The sequence below is a fragment of the Peromyscus leucopus genome, chromosome 7 (genome assembly GCF_004664715.2).
Source record: "Peromyscus leucopus breed LL Stock chromosome 7, UCI_PerLeu_2.1, whole genome shotgun sequence".
NCBI classification, from domain to species: domain Eukaryota; kingdom Metazoa; phylum Chordata; class Mammalia; order Rodentia; family Cricetidae; genus Peromyscus; species Peromyscus leucopus.
The window spans coordinates 108,118,391-108,140,964 of NC_051069.1; the positions used below are offsets into that span (position 1 = coordinate 108,118,391).

Sequence of the window (22,574 nt, forward strand, 5' to 3'; positions counted from 1 at the left end):
AAGAAACCTCAGATTGGATTTTGGAAGTGAACCAAAGGGATATTTGCAGTGACTTATTTTTAAAAATAAAAGCATAGAGGGATGTCCACAGGCAGTCCACAAGAAAGACTTGCCAAGAAACTTCTGAAAATGAGTGTTCTATCTCACAGGTAATCAAGGAAATAAAAAATTAAAAGAGATGCCAACTTTTCCTATTATCAGAGATAAAGATGAAAAAGAACAGAGATCGACCCCAGTCTTGGTGTGTCCGTTGGGGATTCACTCTTAGGAAGGACTGGGGTTGTGAAGTAGCTAGTCAATCTACCTTTAAAAATGTGCTAAAGACACTGGGTGCTATCAGTGTCCGCATGACTTTTCATGAGGCTTCAACCCCCCAGCTGCCAGGGGTGGCTTTATGGCTTGGATCAAATTGAGTCTGCTTTGGGACGTGTTTCATAGGTTAGACCCCCACCTCCAGGACGGTCCTAGCCATTGACATTGATGCTTGGGTTTATAAGGTCTGGTTTGCCTCCATGTGGGACAACTCTGTGGTGCCCTGAGTGGTCAGGGCTCCTGTGGGATCAGCTGAGACCAGACGTGACCTCTCAGCTGCTTTTCCTGCCACCCTGCTGTCCTGTTTCATCCATAAGTGCACCTCAATAAACTCCTGGATCAAGAGACATTGGTTCAACCTCTTGAACCAAACCTAAGCCAGGAGGGCACTCAGAAATCTCCAGCAAGCAGCGTCTCCAGCCGCCATTCAACATCTTCAGCCATCATTCCACATCTCTGTCTAGTATTCAATATTCTTGACAGTCATTAGATATCTCTGATCGTCATTCAACACCTGTAATAGTCATTCAAAATCTCCAACCATCATTTGATAACTCTGACGTCATTCAATGTCTCCAATGATTATTCCATATCTCTGAAATCACTCAGTATTTCTGACAATCATTCAATATCTCTGATTGTCATTCAAAATTTCCAACAAGTATTTACCTTCTCCAAGGCAGTGCTGAAGATGTGAGATCCGTGTGAGGTATGAATATAGGTAACGACTGAATAAATGATGGCAACATTCCTATAATGAAGTATGTTGTGGCTGTTACATGAGTTTGTATGAGCATATTTCCTGAGGAAATTTCTTGAGAAACCATAGAATGCATACATACATTTATTTTATATTTCCATATTCTGTGTATAAGAAAGCTGGGAAGAACTATACCAAAGTATTTTCAAAGTGAGTTTCTCTTTGAGTGACAGGAAAATGGCTGATTTTTTTCCTTTATCTTTTTCTATAATTTTCAAGTTTTTTTTTTTCATTTTACTTTGTCAGATGAAAATCCATGCTATTTTTTTTAAGCACTCAGAGCAAAAGCATAAAGAAGACTAAATTTGGTGCATGTCTATTTGGTCCCATAGGAAAGGAAATGGGGGATGAAGGGGAGCTGCGGGGGTGGGGCTGGCAGAACAGCTGTTTCAGGATTTGGGGCCCCCCTTGGGAATGGGGGAGGCTGGCACTAGACTGTAGAGAGAAGGGAGAGCAGCAGTTGGGGACAGAGAACAAGGAAGGAGACCTGTGGGGGAGGCTAATGGGAAGAGAGGGGCTGTGAGGGCTGAGGAAGGCGTCCGTCAGCAGGTGTGGTCATTCCATCCACTCTCCTTCCACCTCCCCGAGTCCTGTTTCCTCCACATACTCTTCCTTGAGGCTGAGGCCACACACTGAACAATTGTGGCTCCCCTGGCCAGTCTGGCATTTAGTCACTTGCCAGATATTCAGTAGACTGTTTTGTTTTTAGAGAGCAAATGACACAGGACAAGCCAGACAAACAGACATGGGCAGAGCTCCTAAACGGACAGCGGGGCTCCGGTCCCAGCTCCTAAACAAATTAGCTGGGAACCCAGCTGAGTCTTGACACCACATTCTTATGTGTGAAGCACAGACAAATGGGGACAGTGAGTCCCTTCCAACGTCCATGCCCACTTTGCTTGTAGGATCGGCACGCAGCACTGCAGTGGGCCCAAGTCCATGGGAAGAGAACCTTCTCTCCCTGTTCTCCAGGGTCGAGCATTCAGCCAGCCTCTGGAGTAGTTCAGAACTCCCCAAGTTTCTATTCCCTAGGACCTTGCTGTTCAGTTTGGCTCTCAGCTGCCAGTGTCAGCCTCAGCCTGTGACTTGTTGGAAATGCAAATTCTCAGATTCTGTCATCAAGCCTTCAAACTGGACCTGTGTTTCCACATGCTCTCCAGATGACTTGAGAAAATGATGCTTGAACAGACTGTGAGGCCCGGAGAAGTAGCAGGCGTGTGGTTTGTTAAGAAAGGGAGGATGGACTCGATCTTCAGAAAAAGCCAGTGTTTGGAAGGTCAGGGGTGGGGGTGGAAAGCTAAGGTTGGGGAGCCATTATGGGTAAAGCTGGGTTTTGGTACTGCCTAGTTAGTTACATCAGGAGAGTCCTCTAACAATTTGAGTCTTGTTTTCCATCTATAAGGTGGGAGGCACACACTCATTGCTTGAAAAGCTTGTATCTAGGTTTAGAGTGCTGTGCGAGGGGCATGCTGAGCACCCCCCATGAGGTACACTGGGTGAAAGCTTTCCTCCCATCTGTAGCCTGGGGATTTTAGATGGAAGCCCAGCCCGGCTGGAGGCCGTTGAGTCAGCGACCCCACTGTCCCTTACCAGCGCCCCGCTGCTGAGCAGGATCATGAAGATGATGAAACTCTCGAACCAGCTGTGCTCCACGATGCGGTAGCAGGTCTTGCGCAACCGCCAGCCGGTGGCCCACGGAAACTTGCTGGTATTCACTTTGCAGCAGGGACAGTGGCGCATGCAGCCTGGAGGGAGAGGTGGTGGACAGTGTCCTGTTAGCTTTCATTGTCCATTTGACCCATGGTTTGTCCTATGGGCGTCTCTGTGGGATATTGTCATGACTGCTAACTGATGTGGGAGAACTCAGCCCACTGTGGGCAGCACCACTCCCCAGGCAGATGGTCCTGGACTCTGTAAGAAAGCTATCTAAGTATGGACCTGTGGACAAGCACAAAGAGCTCAAGTTCTTGCTTGAGCCCCCCGCCTTGACTTCTTCTCAAAGTGACTGTGACTTGGAAGCTAAATAAATCCTTCCTCCCCTCAGCCTAGTGTTTTATCACAGCACAGAAGGTGGACTGGAATAGACGGTCAGGGGTAATGGGACGACCGTTGTTCCAGCCTGCTGGGAAACCCACTTATGTACCGCTGGGTACCTGGGAGGCCACAGCCTCACCCACGATAGAACTGGGGAGCCACGTGGCTGAGGTAGGGCCTGGGTCCAGCTTAGCCAAGTTCAAATGGAAGCGGAAACTCAACAAAACGTTGCTCCCCATAATTCCTACTTCTTTAAAGTTACCAAGACCACAACTACCTTCATATCAGGAAGTATTTGTTTATTCATCCATCACACAAGTGTTTATGGAGACTGTAATGTACCTCACTTTTGTAAATGTGGAGGGGAAAAGTGAATCAGTACAGGCTCCACTTTTCAGAATGACACCCATGGCCCTCATGTGGTCCTCTACGTCTCCAACCAGTTCACAGTGAAACCATTGTGGCGGGTGCCTTTTCCCTTTCAAACTCAAGAGGGTTGACTTATAACCTCGCAAGGCATTCCAGAGGGTGAGGAGAGCGGATGGTGCAGTGAGCCTGTTCTCGGGGCATAAAGAGTACTTGTGTCTGGTTCAGGTATCTCAAGCCTGAAGTGAGCCTGCTTGTTGGTTCTCATGGATGCCAGGCCATGGTTCTGCACACAGAGGTGCTTTGGTGGGGCCTGGGTGAGATTCTGACCCTGATTAACATGAGCATGAGGAGGTCCACGCCCCTGGTACCTTCTGTGAAGCAGTCATCTGGTTCTTCCAGGTCGTCTGCCAGCTCGGGGATCTTCCTCAGGATCTCCTCTGGATCTGGGCAGTCCACCGTGCTGCCCTCAGAAGAGCTTGTATCATCCACTCCCTGAGGGCAGAGGCTCAGGGCAGTGAACGTGGCTCTTTGAAGAACCTGGGGCATCTGACCATGGCAAGGTTAGGCTCCTCAGGGCCCAGGCTCTGCTGTCTACTGCCTTGGCATCCTCATGTGTTTGGGACTCAGCAGCTAAGGCCAGGACATGGATGCTCCCTGTGGAGCCCTGTGGCTTAGCCGGGCCCTGATGGAGAGCTGGCAATGGCCCGAGACACTGTAATTACACCCATAAAGATGCTCAGCTTTCAATGCACTTGAATATTTAATCGGGGAGCTGTGTTGTGGGGCCCTGCTGTCCTCCCAGTGGCACTGGCCTGTAATGTCTCCAGACGAATTCAATTAGGAGCCGGAGCAGCTCTCATGTTAGTGAACCTGATCACTTGGCTAATGGAGCCAAATGGTAGGGTGGGTCCCCATCTGTCACTGACAGGCCCCTCCCTGCCTGGCCAGGGTTATGGCCAAGAAAACAAAAACAGAATTAGAACCTACACCCAGAAGTTAAGTGCCGAAAGCGCAGAGTAGGGAGAGCCAGCCAGGGCGTCCATGGAACAACTTAGAAGGGACATGATGCCCGCACGCAGCATGTGACAAGCCTCACCCACCAGGGACTACACGGCTTGTGTTCAGGGCCTCCAAAGCTCATCGCAGTCCACTCTCTTATCTTAGTCTGCTGCGGTCAGCCTTGCCTGGGCTCAAAGCCAGTAGCTGACATTCCTCACACTGAAGGACTCGATAAGTGTGTGTGTGGTGAATTGTGTTCGCCTTATCTTAGCCCTGTCCGGTGGCTGTCACACAGCTGCACTTGGGGGCGAGGTGTGAAGTTAAAGTCTGGAGTTTCTTAGAGTGACAGTGAAAACACTAAACAGCTGGTGCGTGTGTGTGTGTATGTGTGTGTGTGTGTGTGTGTGTGTGTAACCGTGTGTGTGCACTCACATGCATGGGAGGGTGAAACCTGAGGCTAAAGTTACACGTCTTCCTCAGTTGCTCTCTCTCTCTCTCTCTCTCTGAGACAGGATCTCCCACTGAACATGGAGCTCACCGACTTGGTTAGATTGGAGAGCCACCAAGCACCAGGGATCCTCCCGTCTGCCCCTCCCCCTCCACAGTACTGGGATTATAGGGGTGCGCTAGCATGCCCAGCTTTTTACGTGGGTGCTGGGACTACAAAGCCAGGTTGTCTGCATGCTCATCATCAAGTGCTGTACCGACGGAACCATCTTCTTGCCCCAGACACTGAATCTTAATAGGCATCTCTTTCCACTAGACTTTCCCCAGGGTCTGTAAGTGACACCGTGGTTTATTTTTGCCTCCTCCAGCATCCCACAGCTGAGTGCTCTCCCTGCTTGGCTTCTGTGAGGCTGTCAGTTCACCGTGCACCTGTAGACAGCCGCCCTCCACCCCAGGCTGTTTTTGGCTAGAGAGAATGATGTGGACAAAAGAGAGAGGGGAGCATCCCCAGGAAGACTCTCTCGCCCAGGAAACACCTCCGACTCTGACTGTTGTCTCTGAGAGATTACCTGACTCTCTTTGTTCCCGGCCTTTTGTTCCCTTTTTTCTCGGCTGTCATTTTCTGGGCACTTACTCCATTTCAGACAGGATCTGAACATTTGACGAGCGGCATCTCATTTAAGCTTCCAAATAACTTACCAAATAGGTGCTGCCATGAGTTCTGTAGATGAAGTTGCAGGCTTGCGGAGCAGGAACTGGCCCTAGGTCCCACACCCTGGGGAGCCACACACTTTCATTTCATCCTTACAGCTAGCTGGGGGCAAGTTCAACAGCGTAGCATTGATGTGTGATTAATTAAATGCGTGATTAACCAGGGGTTGGCAGAGGCTTAAAAGGAGGTCCTGTGGCCGGGTGCTGTGTTTTCCAGCCCCCATCCTCCAAGAGTACACCACTCTTTACAGTATCCGTTCAGCTGCCCAACCTTGCTAGGAAGCGTACACACCTACCTCGGCAGGGACTTGAGGGGTAGCCTCACTTTTCCATCCCTCACCCAGGTATGAAGCCAGGTCCTCCGAGGACATCCCAGAGCCTGGGCTGTTAGGTACTTGGTCTTCACACCTTTGGACTTGCGGCAGCTGTTCCTGATGCTGGCGAGAGAGGGTCCATATGGGTAACCGAGTCAATTTTACTTGATCGTTTCCAAATCTGAAGGACTTTTGCAGCAGACAGGCCTCCAGAGCTAACTAAGGTCCTCATACATGTACCTTACATGCGTATGTCCATGTGTGTGAAGTAAGCCTGGAGGCTGTAGGTCTGTATATAATGCCTGGCCCCATTTACAGCCATATGACCTTAGGAAATCTATTTAATTTTTCTGATCCTTTTTTTTTTTAATCTGCAAAAATCAAGAAGATGAGATTCACTTCATTTTGTTCTTTTGATCATGCTTTTAAAGCACATTGCAAGAGATTTGGTTCCACAGATGATAATAACCATGGCCAGCAGTACTTTGCCAGAAGTCAATCTGGTCATGAACTAAGGTCATCTGAACACTCTTACGCCAAGGACCCCAAACTAACTGAACATGCGCCTGAGCGGCAGACAACCGCTCAAAGAGTTTGTGTCCCTTACTTCTGGGAGGAGACACTCTGGCCTCAGCTGTCACTTAGACAAAGGAATCTAGAAAATGATGGTTGATAGCGGCAGCTGCTGGAGTGTAGATGATGCTGTGGGAGGGTGAGGGAGAGCCGTAGACGCAGGCTTTAGTGGCCTGGCCAGCAGCCCACGTGTCCCTAGGGATGCTCAGGGATCCCTGTACCCCTCGCTGAACACAATGGATGCCCTGAGTCACTGAGGTTAATGAGGGCTGCTGTATCAGCTTAAGGCGATAGGAACCTGTGCCAGGTTTTGAGAAATATGCATTATCAGAAGGCTTCAGGGTGCCTTGAACTCTTTGGTTCTGAAGGGAATGGTGTTTCCTCCTGACTTCTCTTGTCTGGAAAAACTCTGTAAAGGTGCCAGGATGGCGAGGTCTTTCCCTGATGCAGGAGGAGATGAGATGAGCCTGCTTTCTGACGACACCCTGGTTCTGGAGCATACCCTTAGCAGCCCATGTAAGAGCCTGGGCTACTGGAGCAAGGGTAGCATGTGAAAGACATGTAATGGCAATGGCCTTGGAGTGGTCTGGGCTCACCTGCTGCCCCTGCTCCCATTTGTCTCCCTAGGGATGCTGACCTTTTCTCCTAGGCCTTGCTGAGGTGAAGTAGTGCCTCCTCCGGAGTGCTGGGCATGGTTTCAGTTTCTGTTTGGCTGGGTTGCCCAAGCCAAACAGATGTTGGAAAACCTCTCTGATGGTTACCCTTCATTGCCCACTTGGCTGGATTTAGAATCACCATGGCAACACACCTCTAGGTGTGTCTTTGAGGAGGGAGGACCTACCCTGAATGTGGGCAGTGCCCCTGCACTGGGGTCCTGTACTGCAAGGAGGAGAAAGTGAGCTGAGCCCCAGTATTCATCTCTGTTCCCTAACTGTGACCCGATGTGACTAGGTCACCCTCACCATGATGGACCGGACCTTCAGGCTGTGAGTCAAAATGAGTTCTTCCTCCTTTAAATCCCTTCATCAGGTACGCTGTCCCAGTGATGAGGAAAGTGACTGACAGCCTCGATATCAAAGTTTCTCTTCTACCTAGAGGCACTCTCTGCCAAGGCCTCCCCCTACTTCCTGCAGCTGTCTATCCACTGAAGAGAACTCTTACCTGTCCTCTGGGGCTCTCTTCCCGCCAAGAGCTCTGAGAATTCTGCTCAATGTCTTCCTCGAGCTCATCGAGATCAGATTCTCCCTCAGCAATGGGCACAGAGACCCACACATTAGCATCGGTGATGAAGTCGTCCCTGTGGTCCTCCTTGGGGCCACCGAGAGCTGCCTTTGCCGAGTTTCCCACCGCACTGCTGACGGCATCAGCAGCAACGTGGTTCTCAGCTTTGGAGCTGGTGAGGGAGGGTTTCACCCCGAGCTGGGGCTCCACCTTCGGCCAGCGGAGCCGGCAGTGGCTGCCGAAGTAACTGGAAATGGCCTGACTGGCCCGCTGGCCAAATGCCTGAATCCTGGCCAGTGCTACCTGCAAGTTGTTCACCTCCCCATCATCCTCAGGGGCCGTGAGGTTGTCAGCACTGAAGGAGTTCAGCAGCAAGGCGATGAAAAGGTTGAGCACCTGGGAGAAGGTGTGGAAGGGAAGACACATCCATCACTTCACATCAGCACTTGGGAAATAGAGAGGGGCGGATACTCGTCCTCTTTATTCAGGGCAGGATGCTAGCATGTGAGATGGTGTCACCCACATTCAGGTGGCCCTTCCTTCCTCAGTCAAACCTCTCTGGAAATGCCTGCACAGGCACATCCTAGGTGACTCCCACCACAGAGTCTCTCCAGTGCCTCACTGGCAGTCTTGATCACTCAGCTCTCCTGTGGCCTGGGCCGCCCCTGCTCACCGGGAAGACTCACATCTTGGCAGAATGCATACCCTGGGCACCCTGAGGAGAGTTTGGGGAGGTCTTGGGTACCCTGCCTCATGAGGACAAGGCTTAGATACCTCACCACAGTGAGGGGGTCATGCTGACAAAGGGACCTTCAGAGGATGGTGAGCTCAGGTGGTCTGTCACTAAGGACTAGCAGAAGGCATTTGTGTCCCCAGGGACCAGGACGGGAAGCAGACAAGTGAAATATGTGTTTACCCTCTCAGCTGAGCTTTCTCGTGTCTTTAAGACAGACACAGATGGATTACCTTCTAGAGTCCACTGTTTCTTTTGCATTAGAAAGGCACTCTTAGGCCACAACCTGCCCCTCTCCCCCCTCCACAGAGCCCATGGCTGCACAGGCACTCATAGGTAGAGGGGGTGGAGATGGCCTGAGGAGCTTAGTTGGGGTGGAGAAGGGATACTGGGACTAACTGGTTCTCCAGAGGGATTCCCCCAAACCTGGGCGCAGACTGTAATAGTGTGATCCCCTGGGAACCATCCAGCTTGTCTCCCCCTCCAGACCCAAGGGGAGAGCACTTTACTCTCTTGAAGAATCATTTGAGCACCTCAGACCAGGGGAGAAGTTTTCCTTCGACAATGAAGCCACCATCTGTTGAGTTCCTAGACACAGCACCAGGAAATCTGCATATGTCACCCCTGTAATTTAATTCTGCCCGTACACCCATGAGTAAACACTGCTTTCTTGGTTTAAAGCAAATTAGGGCTCGAGAAAGTCACTCTTTGGTCCTGAGTCACTCAGATAGAAAATGCTGGAGGAGGATTTTCCTGCTCTGTCTGCAGGCTTGTTCCTGGCAAGCCAGGCTGCCCCTGAAGCACATGTCTTAGTATGTGTCCCTTGTGACTTGGACAAGTTTGGAGGCACTCCAACTATCCAACAGTGTATGTATGTCTACTTGTGAGGATGTGCCTTTGGATGCCTGAGGGCAATCCCTGCTGTCATTCCTCAGAGGAATCCACCTTGTTTTTGCAACAGGGCCTCTCACTTGCTTGGAACTCACTAAAGGGGGAGGCTGGCTGGTCAGCAAGTGCCAGGGATCTTTCTGTCTCTGCCTCTCCAACACTGGGGTGACAAGAGCATGCCATCATGCCTGTTTGTTTTTTGTTTTTCTTTTCTTTCTAGTGTGGTTTCTGGGGATTGAACTTGGGTCTTCATGATCATACAGCAAACACTTCCTAATGGGGGTGTTTCCCCAGCCTGTAATTTGACCTTTGTGGGCTCACTACTCACCACCAGGTTGCCCAGCACCATCACAGTCAAGAAAAGGATGAGGCAGATGGATTTCTCGCTGACTTGCATGCAGACCCACATGTTCTCAATCCATTCTCCGCAGAGGATCCGGAAGATGACGAGGAAGGAATGGAAGAAGTCGCACAAGTGCCAGCGGAGCTGCTCATCATTCCACAGAGCGATGCCATCCTTGCGGCACCCATAGTCCTCCCCGAGAAGCTGCTTTCCAACCAGGGCAAAGATGAAGACAATGATGGCCAGGATGAAGGTCAGGTTGCCCAGGGCCCCCCACGGAGTTCCCAATGATCTTGATGAGTGTGTTCAGGGTGGGCCAGGATTTGGCCAGCTTGAAGACCCGCAGCTGTGGAAAAAGAAACACCGTCTCAGGTCCTGCTCAATCTTCTCACTACCTTCTAACTGAAGTCTTGACTGGAAACCAAATGTGTGGGACAAGCATCAAGTCATCTTACAAGTTTGGTGGGGGGTGCTCTCCAGAGGCCGCTTTCAAAGATTTTTTCTTTTATAAATCACTCAGGGCTGTGATCCCCTTCCAGCTGTCCCTAAGTTGAATGCACTCCATCAACCGGCAAAACTCTCATATTGGAGAGGTCAGCCTGTCTTCTCTGCTGTTTCGGAGCCATAGACTGGACTCTTCCTGGACACGAGCTTGCTCTCTAACATGAGTTTAGCTGTGACTGAGACTCACAATAAGAACAACCTCACTCTTGACCCAAAGAGGGACTAGCCTCCTTCACTTAGGGCACAGTCCACTGCATCAGACACACATTGGTTCATTACCTTTTAGGACATTTTGTATCTTGGGGCAGATGACAGCATCTGTTGTCCCTACCAGCTCTGAAACACCAAGTATGATTTCATGGATCCGGAATTCACACGTTCATTGGATGGGCCAACCAACCTCTGTGTCTTACTGAAGTCCAGTCGTGCTTGGCATGGTGCTGAACTGGTCTGTGGGGTATGTGGAGAAAGGTGGGTGGGCTCCTTCCCCTATGGAATTAGTGGTTAGGGACTGATAGAAGATGAAGACTCAAACTTTTCATGGTGGGGGATGGGCTCTGACGGTAAAGTGCTTGCTGTAAAGGCATCAATCCCCACCACCCATATCAAAACTGGAGGCAGTGGTGAGCACTTCCAACACCAGCACCGGGGAGGTAAGGACAGGAGGGGGTCCCTGCGGTTTGCTGGCCAGTCAGCCTAGCCAATCGGTGAACTCCAGGTCCAGTCAGATAAAAGAGTAATGTGGATCTGCTATACCCATAGATCAGTGCCTTGCTCAGCCACCGTCAAAGACGCTTTCTCCTGCAGCCTGCAGCAGATGGGAACAAATACAGAGAGCCACAGCCAGACAGTATGCAGAGAGCAAGAGACCGTGGAACACTCAGTCTCTAGTAAATCCCTCCCCTCAGAGCTCAGGGAACCCTGCAGAAGAGGAGGCAGTAAGCAGAAGGGATGGAGGGCACCAAGAAAACAAGGCCCTCTAGTTCAACACGATCAAAGTTCATATGAACTCACAGAGACGGAGGCAGCAAGCACAGGGCCTGCACGGGTCTGCACCAGGTCCTCTGTGTATATATTATCACCTCCAGTTTAGCGTATTTATAGGATTCCTGTGTTCGAGAATGAGTGGGTCTCTGATTCTTGTGCCTTCCCTTGGGCTCTGTTCCTTCTGTTTGTCTTGTCCAACTCTGACATGATAGTTTTTGTTTTATCTTATATTTTATTTTGTTATGTTTTATTATTATCCCTTAGAAACCTGTTTGTTTAGGAATGGATATGGATGGGGGAAGAAGTGGGGAGCAACTGGGAAGAGTAGAGAGAGGGGAAACTGTAATCAGGATATATTATGTGAGAAACAAAACTATTTTTGATAAAAGGAAAAAAATAGTAATGTGGATAGTGATTGAGGCAGACATGTGATGTTGAACTCTGACCTTCACAAACACACATATATGTATAGTTGTCCAAACATGAACACATAGACATGAACATACACATGCACACACATACAGAGAGTCTTAAGTATAGACCCAAATACGCTGAGGTCTATAACAGGGCAAAAGCACTATGCACAAAGATGCATAAACATTTGAAAACACATTTGTGTGATCCTCTAGCTCTCCAGAAAGACATACACAGGCTCCACTGTCAGTGAGTCAGTCAACATGTGTGGATGGAGCACCTACTAGGAGACACCCTCAGGCCCAGGTGCTAGGATGTGCTGCTGAACAGAAAATACGACAGTCATTCCCTAACCCACACACAAGACAAACCCTGAGAGAGCAGGGTGCAATGTCCATACTGTGTCCGTCAGCTTGTCCGTGGGAGGAGCAGCCATGCTAACATCAGGCCTGATCTGAAAGAGGCTCTTCACAGTGGAGACAGAGATGAAAGGACCAGGCCTGAACTGGACAGATGCAGCTGGCAAACAGAGAAAGCAGGACTGCAGTCATTCACTGGAACCCTTTGTGGAAGGTGTCAGGGAATGCAGACTTTCCTAAATAGAAGTCTTCATTCTCAGTTAGTTTTGGACAAATGAAAATGGACAGGAGAGATAAGGTCCTGACGCTGGATAGCGGCCACCCACCACACTGCAGAACCTTGGGGACAGCAAAGGACACAGGGCCGTGTTTATTGGCAACTGAGCAAAAAATCAGGTATCACACCCTAGTCAGAATGATTGTTATCAAAAGAGCAAATGGCAGGCTGGAGAGATGGATCAGTGGTTAAGAGAGCAGTGGTTTGCAGAAGACCAGGGTTTGGCTCCCAGCACCCAACTGCCCGCAACTCCAGTTCCAGGGGATGATGCCCCGTTCTTCTGGATTCCAAGGAGACTGCACTTACATGTACACACAAACAAACACACACACACACACACTCACTCACAAACACATACACACCTATATCAATATCTATCTATCTATCTATCTATCTATCTATCTATCTATCTATCTATCTGTGTTAAGCAATGGCACTTTAATTGGACTTGGCTAAGAAAATTCATGGTTTCCTTAGGTGAGGTGGAAGGGTTAGAAATTAACATTAGGACCTCTGCTGGAGCTGGGGCCAGTCAGTCAGCACACATTAGGGAGTGTCCTCTGCTGGGGCTATGGCCAGGTATCCTCTGGCTCCTATGCATGCCTAAGTGAGGAGAGGAGGCAAGCAATGCTCTTGTGTCCACACTCACCACAATCATCACCTTTGCCCCAGCTAACTGGGTGGTGACATTGTGTTCCCCAATATATTGTGCACCCTAATAAACTTATCTGGGGTCAGAGAACAGAACAGCCATCAGATATAGAGGCCAGAAAATGGTGGCACACATACCTTTAATCCTAGCATTCAGGAGGCAGAGATCTGTAAGTTCAAAGCCACACTGGAAACAGCCAGGCATGGTGACACACGCATTTAAACCCAGGAAGTGATGGCAGGAAGCAGAAAGGTATATAAGGCGTGAAGACTAGGAACTAGAGCTGGTTAATCTTTTAGGCTTTTAGCAGCAGTTCAGCTGAGATCCATTTGGATGAGGACACAGAGGCTTCCAGTTTGAGGAAACAGGATCAGCTGAGGAATTGGTGAGGTGAGGTGGCTGTGGCTTGTTCTGTTTCTCTGATCTTTCAGCATTCACCCCAATAACTAGCCCTGGGTTTGTTTTTTATTAATAAGACCATTTAAGATTTGTACTACATAACTGTTCTCCACAGTCTTTGCCCAGTTTATTTTATGACAAAGAAATTCTTCACAGATCATGCAATAATTGATAAACAATCATTTTGGCAGGTGCTGAATATCCATCGATAATTATTATACCACTTATTTAATTAATCCCAGAATTAATATAAAAACTTCATTTTGAGGAAACAGGCTAGAGAAAAGTCATGGTATTTGTTTGGCTAGAAACTGACTTGGAGCCAATTTATCTTAAACGTCTTTTCTCTCCCTCCATTCTTCCCTCTGGCTCTCTTTTCATAACTCTTTCCCCTTCTCTCTTCTTTTCTCCCTCCCCAGGTCTCATGTAGCTGGGCTTATTTCAAACCCACTATTTATCCAAGGAAGTCTGTGAATTCTTGATTACAGGGCCACTGCACATGGTCTTATGTGGTGCTGGGATGGACCCGGCACTTCATGTGCTAAACCAGCACTGATCTCTGTTTTTCTTTAATGAGATGCTTTCTTTCTAGAATAGACTAAAAGCAGGTCTGATCTCCATGGAGGAAGTCACCAGTGGATGACGAACAAGGCTCGTGGTTGTAAAAGTTATCAGAACACAGGGGTACCTGATCGTGTAGATTGGTTCTCCGTGGGTGTCTCCTCCAACCAAATACTGCAGGAAATGTTGGACAGTAAAGATCCTAAGCATACCAGTAACCCACGGGTAATAAGCATTTCATCCAAATATTAAACACATGTGAAGATTCGATTTTCATCCATTCAGACTCAAAGGAAGGCAGTTTCCAGTGTCATTTGCAAACACTTGGAGTTGTGCTGCCGGTTCTGGTGCTTGGAATAGAGATGGAGGCATTTTAATGCACAGTACTCCCAGGTCCAGGCACAACACCCTCTGACTTTCTCTGCCTCTTCCACAGCTCCCACAGAAGCCACCCACTGAGGTGGGATATCATGGGGTGGAATAATCCTGAAACCTGCATCACGCCCTTGGAGCAAACTCTCCAATCAGTATCAAGTATACTATGCCGCTTCTCAGACTTAGGAGTGTTCCTGAAACTAATTGTGTTTATTTTGAATAGCCTAGAAATTGGTTCATTGAAAAGAGATGCTGCCATTTAAAAAACACAGAGTATGTGCCACTGGCTTTGTGGAATACTGTGACCAACAGGAAAATGGATAGAAAAAGACCTGGGAAGTGTTATTTCTGTCATTCAGTCACAAACACATTGCTTGCAATAATTCCAGGGTAGACCAAGAGTTTCCTGAGCCCTGAGTCCTGAGAGGAGTGTTTGTAAAACCTGAGAGTTAGGAGGCTGGGGCCGAAGACCAGTGGGTAGATTGCTTGCCTAGTGCTCAAAACACTAGACTCGATGGCCAGTATTTCATAAACCAGGCATGGTGGTGCATACCCATAATCCTAACACCTGGGAGGTGGAGGAAGGCAGATCAGAAGTTCAGAGTCATTTTCAGGTACAGAGCAAGCTAGAGGCCTCTTCTACAAAACCCCAACTCAAAAACCAAACCCAAAGGAAACACCTTGTATTTGAGTATCAGTTTGTGATTGACTGCTTGTCAAGATGTTCTAAGACAGACACATGATTTGGAAATATCTCACCAATTTATGTGAAATGAAAAGCAATAGAATCCAGACATTTATCTCCTTGAAGATTTGGGAAAGCACATTGCTTTTAATAACCAACACCAGGCAATGAGATTACATCTTTGGGTATTGAAACTGAGTTAAAAATTCTAAGGAAAAGAAGCATTTAAGTCAAGCTCACACTAATGATGACTCACCATTTCTTTTAAGAAAGAAAGGCTATGGGACAGGAAAGGAAAGAATTGAGAATTGTGTTAGAGAATGCATTTGGAGGGTGTACCACAATACACACCCATAGCCAGCTAAGCGTTTAAAGGAATGATATCGCACAGCAAATCCCTGAGTGAAAAGGACTCAGCTCTCAGAACTTAGAAGCCCTGCTTCCCATTTTTTCATACGTGGGAGACAAACTATGAAGACTGAAGGTCATCTTCAAGTGTAGCAGGTCCCTCTTTCAGGAGCCGAGCTAGGGCCCCGAGACTTGTATCCAACTGTGATATGGATGAGAAATAGAACTTGATTGGATTCAGTTACTGAGATTTTGAGTTCTCTACTTACTTATTTTTTTCTTTTTGGAGTTGAAGATAGAATCCAGGTCCTTGTGCATGCTATAAAAGCAATCTATCACTGAGTTCAGCCCTCCAGTTAAAAATATATAAAATTAAAATGCTTGCTAGGATAACAAGTGGAAAACAAATAATTGTTATAAAATGTAGTTGTCCTGGGAGAAAGTAAAGACTTTAGCCAACTTTGGATTTTGACTAAGTTAACAGCTGATGTTGTGATTTCTAAACTGACTATTCAAAGAATGAAAACAGGACATTTGGCTTCCAAATCAGTAAAGGGGGGGGACACATATTCCAAAGAGATGTAGAGGGAGAGGAAGAGAAGAGAGGAAGACTGGGAGAAAGGAGAGACAGAGGTCAAGTTGAAGACAGATGTTCATTTACTTTGAGATAGCTGGACTCAGTGCTTAGACTGAAAGCTGAAGATTGGGTTGTCAGAGTTAAGTAAGGACCGCAAATCTGACTCTGTGATCCGCAAGAGGCACACAAAGGCTCTAAAGTAGAAGCATGGATACAAACATATTGGACAAACTCTAAACCAGAAGAAAGCAGGTTCCTTAATTACTGCCAAGAAAAATAGACTTTTCTTTTTAAAAGGTAAAAACAATCTCTACAACACAAAGAAGCTTATTCTTAATAATAAAAGTTTGCTATTACCAGGAAGCTATAAAATTTAAAATAATGTGTGCACTTGATAATCCAGACTCAAGGCAGAACCATGCAAGCAACAGATACACCATAATCATAACAGGGATATTTTTAAGCACGACTTTCTCAGTAATTGCTATAACAAGCAGTAGACAACAATAAGCCAGGATATAAAATGCAGTATGTCATAAAATGTCTCTACCCACAGCACAGAGGCAGTGCTGTAACCCATGAGTGCAGCAGACTCGTCCTAGTTAAGTGTGTAGGAATACTTCCAACATACTGAGCCAGAGAGAAGTGATGGGTAAAATGCAAAGCCTTGAAATCAACAGCATGCGTCCTCTGACTTTAATATGACAGAGCTAGAACCCAATGACGTGACTGGAAATCCCACATGTGTCCTGGAATGAAGAACTTCTAATTAACCTTGGAGTCCAAGGATAAATCAAAGTTGAAACTAGGAAGCACTTGGAATCAAACAGGGGAAAATAGAGATTAAAGCAGTTCTTAGAAGGAAATGGAAGTCTATTTTTTCTTACATATTCACGCAAGACCGTTAAGAAGCTAGAAAAGAACAAAATATGTAGGATGGAGAATGTAATTAAGATAAGATGCACGATTAATTGAAATCGGAAAACATCAATGACGCAGAGAGGATCAACAAGCTACAAGTTGGCTCTTTGAAGAAGCTAATTAAATTGATGGCTCTTGTGGAGACTGATGAAGAATGACGGGCGCAAACGAGTCATCCTTACTGAGGAAGGTATGGCATAGAGACAGTGACACAGATCCTCAGCAGATAAGAAGGCGCCCTCAGCTTCATGACAATCACACCAAACAAGAAGAGTCCATCTCAAAACAACAACTCACCAAAACAAGCCTGAGAAATAAAACCCGACTCCTTTCAGAACGTCAGGAGAACCAGATTGCCAAGGAAAGTCCTGATCCCACAGATAGCTTCCCTAGGGAATTCTACCAAACTCTCAAGAAACAAATGATTCCAGAATCACACCAAGATTCTGCATTAAAAAAATAATATTTCTCAGCTTTTTTTTTTGCAGTGAATAATGTATGCTTGATACCAAAGACTGAGAAGGAGTATGTAAAATTTAAAAACCTGCAGATCAACTTATCAAAATGGATGCAAAAACCTTACAGATTACTAGCAAATTGAACCAGTTCACTTAAATTTATTAAACTTATTCATTTTATTAAAAATACATCACAAACAAATTGATTTACTCTATGAATATAAAGATTCAGCAATAGAAACTCGATTTTAAAACATAATGTGTCTGTGGGTGGGTATGTGCACATGAGTACAGTTGCCAGTGGAGGCCAGCAGAGGGAGAAGGATCCCTGGAGCTGGCGTTAGAGGAGGTTGTAAGCCACTCAGTGTGGGTCACCTGCAACCAAATGGGTCCCCTGCCAAAGCAGCACATGATTTTAACTACTGAGCCATCTCTCCAGCCCCTATATGGTTATCTTAATGTGATTTTCTTTTCCTTTCAGGGGTGGAATAAATCTGATGTCTCTCTCTTTTCTTTTCTTTTTTTTTTTTGATTGCTATGAAATATGAGATAGGAGGTGATATTTCTGTTTGTGTATAAATGTGTAAAGATCAAATTAGGGTAATTAGCATACATGTCATCTTCAACATTTATCATTTCTTTTTGGTGAGAACATTCAGAATTCTCTCTTGTGCCACTTTGAAATACGCAATGCATCATTGCTAATTATTAATGTGGTGATCTTACATGCAGAACAATGATCTGATAAAATTAAAGATCTATTCATGATAAATACAAAAGAAAACTGATAAAAGTTTTTCATTAAAAAAAAAAAGCTGTTGAAATACTGGAGGTATTGTCTTTGCAGTTAAGAAAACAAGGTCGTTTGTTATTAAGATTTCTTTTCAGCAGGTACTAGATGTCCTAGCTGGTAAGGTCATATAGTAAGAAGAATCCAGCGGCGCAGGGAAAAAAAAAAAAAAAAACCCAAAATGAATTGTTTGCACATGATATGATCATGTTGAAGAATCTAAAAGATTCCATGGTTGAATCATCAGGATTAAAAACGGGAACTTCTGGGTGCAAAAGTATTAACTATCAGAGTACTGGCTCAAAGACTATTTCAAAACATGTAAGATCTGTATGGAGGAAATAATGAAAAAAATCACAAACTTGGAAGGATGGAGAGTGTGTTGTCTTTGTAGATCAGAAGATTACATAACAGAGTTAAATTCCTTCCCACACTGACTGCTAGATTATTACAGTCCAAACGCAGAGAAGCCCCGGAGTTCTGAATCTGTGCTGCTGTGGACACAGCCAGTTCCCAAGTCAAGATGGAGCCAGAGGCCAGCACATCCTTAGAGTAAACCAGGCGGGGGCGTTAGCTACCCTTCCCTCACTGTAATCGAACACCTAACAGAAGGAGTCTCAGAGAGTTTAGGGAACACAGCCCACTATGTGGGAAGGCTTGGTGGCAGCGACTCAGGGTCCCAGTCAGAGAGCGGAGAGTTGCTGCTCAGCTTACTTCCTCCCTTTTATCTGCCCACCCACCCCACCCCGCCCACGCCTCTCACAAGGGGCAATCTTCCCTTCTCAGTTAAACCTCTGGGAAGCACCCTCACAAACACACTCAGAAGTGTGTCTCTTCAGGGATTCTAAGCCCAGTCAAGCTGGCAGTGAAGACAGACGCACCACCACAGTGGGTGACTCAGTTTACAGTTACAGCCACGTTCTAAGCTGCAGTAATTAAGATGGCATGGTGCTAGCCCAAAGACAGACTGGTAGATGGGGAGTATGTCTTAAATCATGACAAGTGGTGGCATCTGGGGAAGGGCGAGAAGAGTTGTGTAGAATTTTCATTTTTTCCTCTCTCCTTCCTTTTCTTCCTTTCTTTCCCCAACCAATCAAACTTTCACCGAGTCCTTTCTTGCACACAGGCTTGTGCTTAGCGCCTGGGGTAGAATGGTGGAAAGGAAACCCTGGCTTCAGCTATATGGACTACATAACAGTTACGCTCTGAGAAGAGCAGGCTTGTTCGAAGAGCGAATCTAGTTTCTGATCCTGGAGTATGCAGGTCCTCTGTGAAGAGGGAGCGAGCGGGACACAGAAGGTCGAGGACCAGCTGAACTAAGTGAAGACTGGGGAGAAGTGTCCCAGGCAGAGTTGTGGCTGGAGAAAAGATGGAGGGAGAGAAGGGAGGGGCCACTGGAGCCTCGTACACTACCCCAAGGACTTCAAATTCTATTCTCAGAACAACTGGAGAGCTATTTGTGACAAATGCCCCTCACCAGTTTAAGATGGTCATAAGAGTGAAAATTGTGTTGGTTTGGTGGGGGGCACTTAGAGGAGAGTACTCTCTGCTGATGTGCTCGACTTTTCTGAAATTTAAAGCAGTTTTGAAAACTAAGAACTGTTCACTAAAACTACAAGACCGATCATCTGGACCGTGTATTTTCACTCAGAAATGCTCACCGTTCAGGGCCTGCACGGAGAGAAATACTGAGTTCTGCAGGGCAAAGGGGAAAGGGTTGGGTTCGATGTTGATGGTTTAATAATGCTCATAGACCATTGAATCTCAGCTAGGCTGTAGGGGACGTGGAAGAGATCCCACACATGGGACTGGGCAATGTGGTTAGGGATTGGTGACTTGATTAAATGTTAAAGTCAGAAAGTAGATGGGTAGCAGACACACCCCTGCCTCCATCTCACAAGAACAGGAGAGGAACTGAGAGCTGTCTGATCTGGTAGAGTCTCCAAAGGACTCTAGTTGTGAACAAACATATCAAGTTTGGATCATTCCAGTCCCGTTATGACATATCCTGGGGACGGCCACACCAGTTTTTCAAGCTTGCCTCTTACTTGCTTCCAGGAGTCAGTGAAACTCCAGGCCATCCTCCAGATGGCTCTTACAGGTTTGGGGGACAAAAGCAGCTGTGTTGTGAGTGGCTGTCAGACAATGGAGACCAGTGATTGAGCAGAGGGACGCCTCCAGTAGAGGGCGCCCTGGAGCTGAGTTTGGAGACGAGCCTGAGCAGGGGCTCAGAGCAGGGAGGCTCTTGTGGGTGTGCAGGACTGGGCTCTGATTTGGGGAACAAGAAATAAGAGAATGCCTTCTTGAGGTGGGTTGGGACTGAGACTCAGCAGTCAGGCAATGTGGATTTGAGTTCCAGAGCAGATAGTCGCTCGGTGTCCTGGAGGCTGGGGACATTGGGCTCATCGTTAAAGCGATGATGTCTCAGGGTTGAGAGCATCAGATGAGGCCCATTGTATCAAGAGTGTAATGCTATGGTTTAGCCACATCCTCAGGAACGTTAGCTGTTGGGACTTCACGGCCGGGGCCACTATTTGATAAGAGAATAGGATGCTGTTCAGAAGTCCCTTCCGCAGATGAGGGGACGAAGGCACAAAGACAGGGAATTGTCCCCCCCACACACTTTTCATCACTGAAAAGCTGGAATTGCCGACTCTCGGAACCATGCCCTGCCTTGCTCCCACAAGAACCGGAAGGGTGGGGGGCTGGCTGGTAGGGTCCCCAAAAGACACAGTGCCTGTCCTCCAGAGGTCAGCTTCCCTGAGCCTGTGTGGGAGTTTCCCCAGTGGCCAAGTGAAGACATTACCAGGCGGAAGGTCCGAAGCACAGACAGGCTGCCCTTCTTGGCTATGCTCAGCTCCAGCAGGCTCACGGTGACGATGACGCAGTCGAAGATATTCCACTTCTTCTGGAAGTAGTAGTAAGGGTCGAAGGCAATGATCTTGAAGGCCATCTCCATCGTGAAAAACACCGTGAAGACCTGAGGGTGGGAACAGTGTCCATGGCTGTGAGGTCTTTTGCCTTGGAGACATCGAAGACAAGGGCAGCAAGAAAAGAATCTTGTTTACAATGACACAGCATGCTGGGTGTGGTGGCACTGGCCTGCAGACCCAGCCTGCCGGAGACTGTGGCAGGAGGGCCTCAGGGTGGAGGCCAGGCTGGGCCACACAACAAGATCCTGTCTCAAAACAGCGGCATTAAAAATAGAAAAATAGAAGAAAATAGCAAATCCTTTTGTTTTGTTCTTGAGAACTGTAGACGGGAATTCTGAGCCACTGATGTTCAGAGAATACACATTAGAACTCAGGTTTCTGTTTTCTTCCCTCCCCCTCTGTCTGTCTGTCTGTCTCTATGTTTCTCTCTCTCTGTCTCTGTCTCTGTCTCTCTATGTTTTTCTCTCTGGTCTCTGTCTCTGTCTCTGTCTCTCTCTCTGTGTGTGTGTGTGTGTGTGTGTGTGTGTTCATGAGTGTAGAGACCAGAGGTTGACATGGAGCGTCTTTCTCAGTCACTCTCTATGCACTGAGGCAGGTCTTTCTCTTGAACCCAGAGCCCACCTATTCTGCCACTCTCCATAGCCAGCTTGCTTTAGGGATCTCCCACTTCAGCCTTCCGAGTGCTGGGATTACAGAGGGGCCAACACACCGACCCAAACCCACTTGCACTTCCGTGGGTGCCGGGTCTAAACTCTCTCTAGTCCCTGGCCTAGCAAATGCTTTTCCTGCTGAGGCGTCTCTCCATCCCTCTGTTCTTCCATTCTAGTGGTGGTGGGTGCAGAGTAAGCAGATAACCATTAGAATAAACTTCACTGTATAATTATGTCAACAAGTGTCAGTCTGGTCCAGCAGTGAAAATGTGTGGGTTGTGAGACAACATGGACAACACTGGATAAAAATCCAGCCCAGCCATTTCCTAGCCTCAATTTCCTAATCTGTGTAATGGGTATAATGGGAGCAAATGTTTGGGTAGTTCTCAGTAGGCAGTAACTCATGAATAAATAGTGACTAAGATCAGCAATCCATGGTCTTCTTAAGATTCCCTTTTGTTTGAAGGTCTTCGATTGTCTTACACAGGACAGAACTCTGACCTTAAAGGAGGTCAGCATCAGGCAACAAAAGCCAGCAAGGGAGGGAGCTGGGGAGGAGAGAAAGCAAAAAGCCTGGGCTCAGGGCTTGGCTCTCCCAGGCTTTTAGCAAAGTCACCCAAGGGGCTGGAAGCAGGTGCTGGCCTCTTTCTGACAGACAGTGGGAGGGAAGAGAGTGTCTCAGACTTACCCACGTTTGAAGTAACATCATATAAGACAGTTCAGTCATCTGGATCACCTGCTACATGACCCACATGCTTGTACATGCCTCCTGTCCCCTGCTCTTGTGTCCCCCGCCCTGCCCTCCACCCTTCCATGACCACACTGAAAATCATATCCAGGGACTGGGGAGACGACTCAATTGGCCAAATACTGCCACAGAAACAGGGAGGGGGACCCAAGTTTAGTCCTCACAATCCCCGAAAAAGCCAGGTGTGGTGGTACACACTCGCAGTCCCAGCCCAGGGGAGGTGGAGGCAGGT

The 22,574-nt window shown here is 47.4% G+C and overlaps 1 protein-coding gene across 1 annotated transcript in view; it reads right to left on the reverse strand.

Annotated features, from left to right (window-relative positions):
* Scn10a (sodium voltage-gated channel alpha subunit 10) overlaps window positions 1-22,574 on the reverse strand; it is a 59,466-nt gene that overhangs the window by 23,062 nt on the left and 13,830 nt on the right. Inside the window, 11 exon segments of the mRNA XM_037208242.1 lie at window positions 2,663-2,817; window positions 3,844-3,967; window positions 5,621-5,696; window positions 5,929-6,069; window positions 7,361-7,398; window positions 7,681-8,136; window positions 9,690-9,977; window positions 9,979-10,050; window positions 12,010-12,128; window positions 19,673-19,706; window positions 20,818-20,991. Of these exon segments, the coding sequence (XP_037064137.1) occupies window positions 2,663-2,817; window positions 3,844-3,967; window positions 5,621-5,696; window positions 5,929-6,069; window positions 7,361-7,398; window positions 7,681-8,136; window positions 9,690-9,977; window positions 9,979-10,050; window positions 12,010-12,128; window positions 19,673-19,706; window positions 20,818-20,991 (1,677 nt within the window).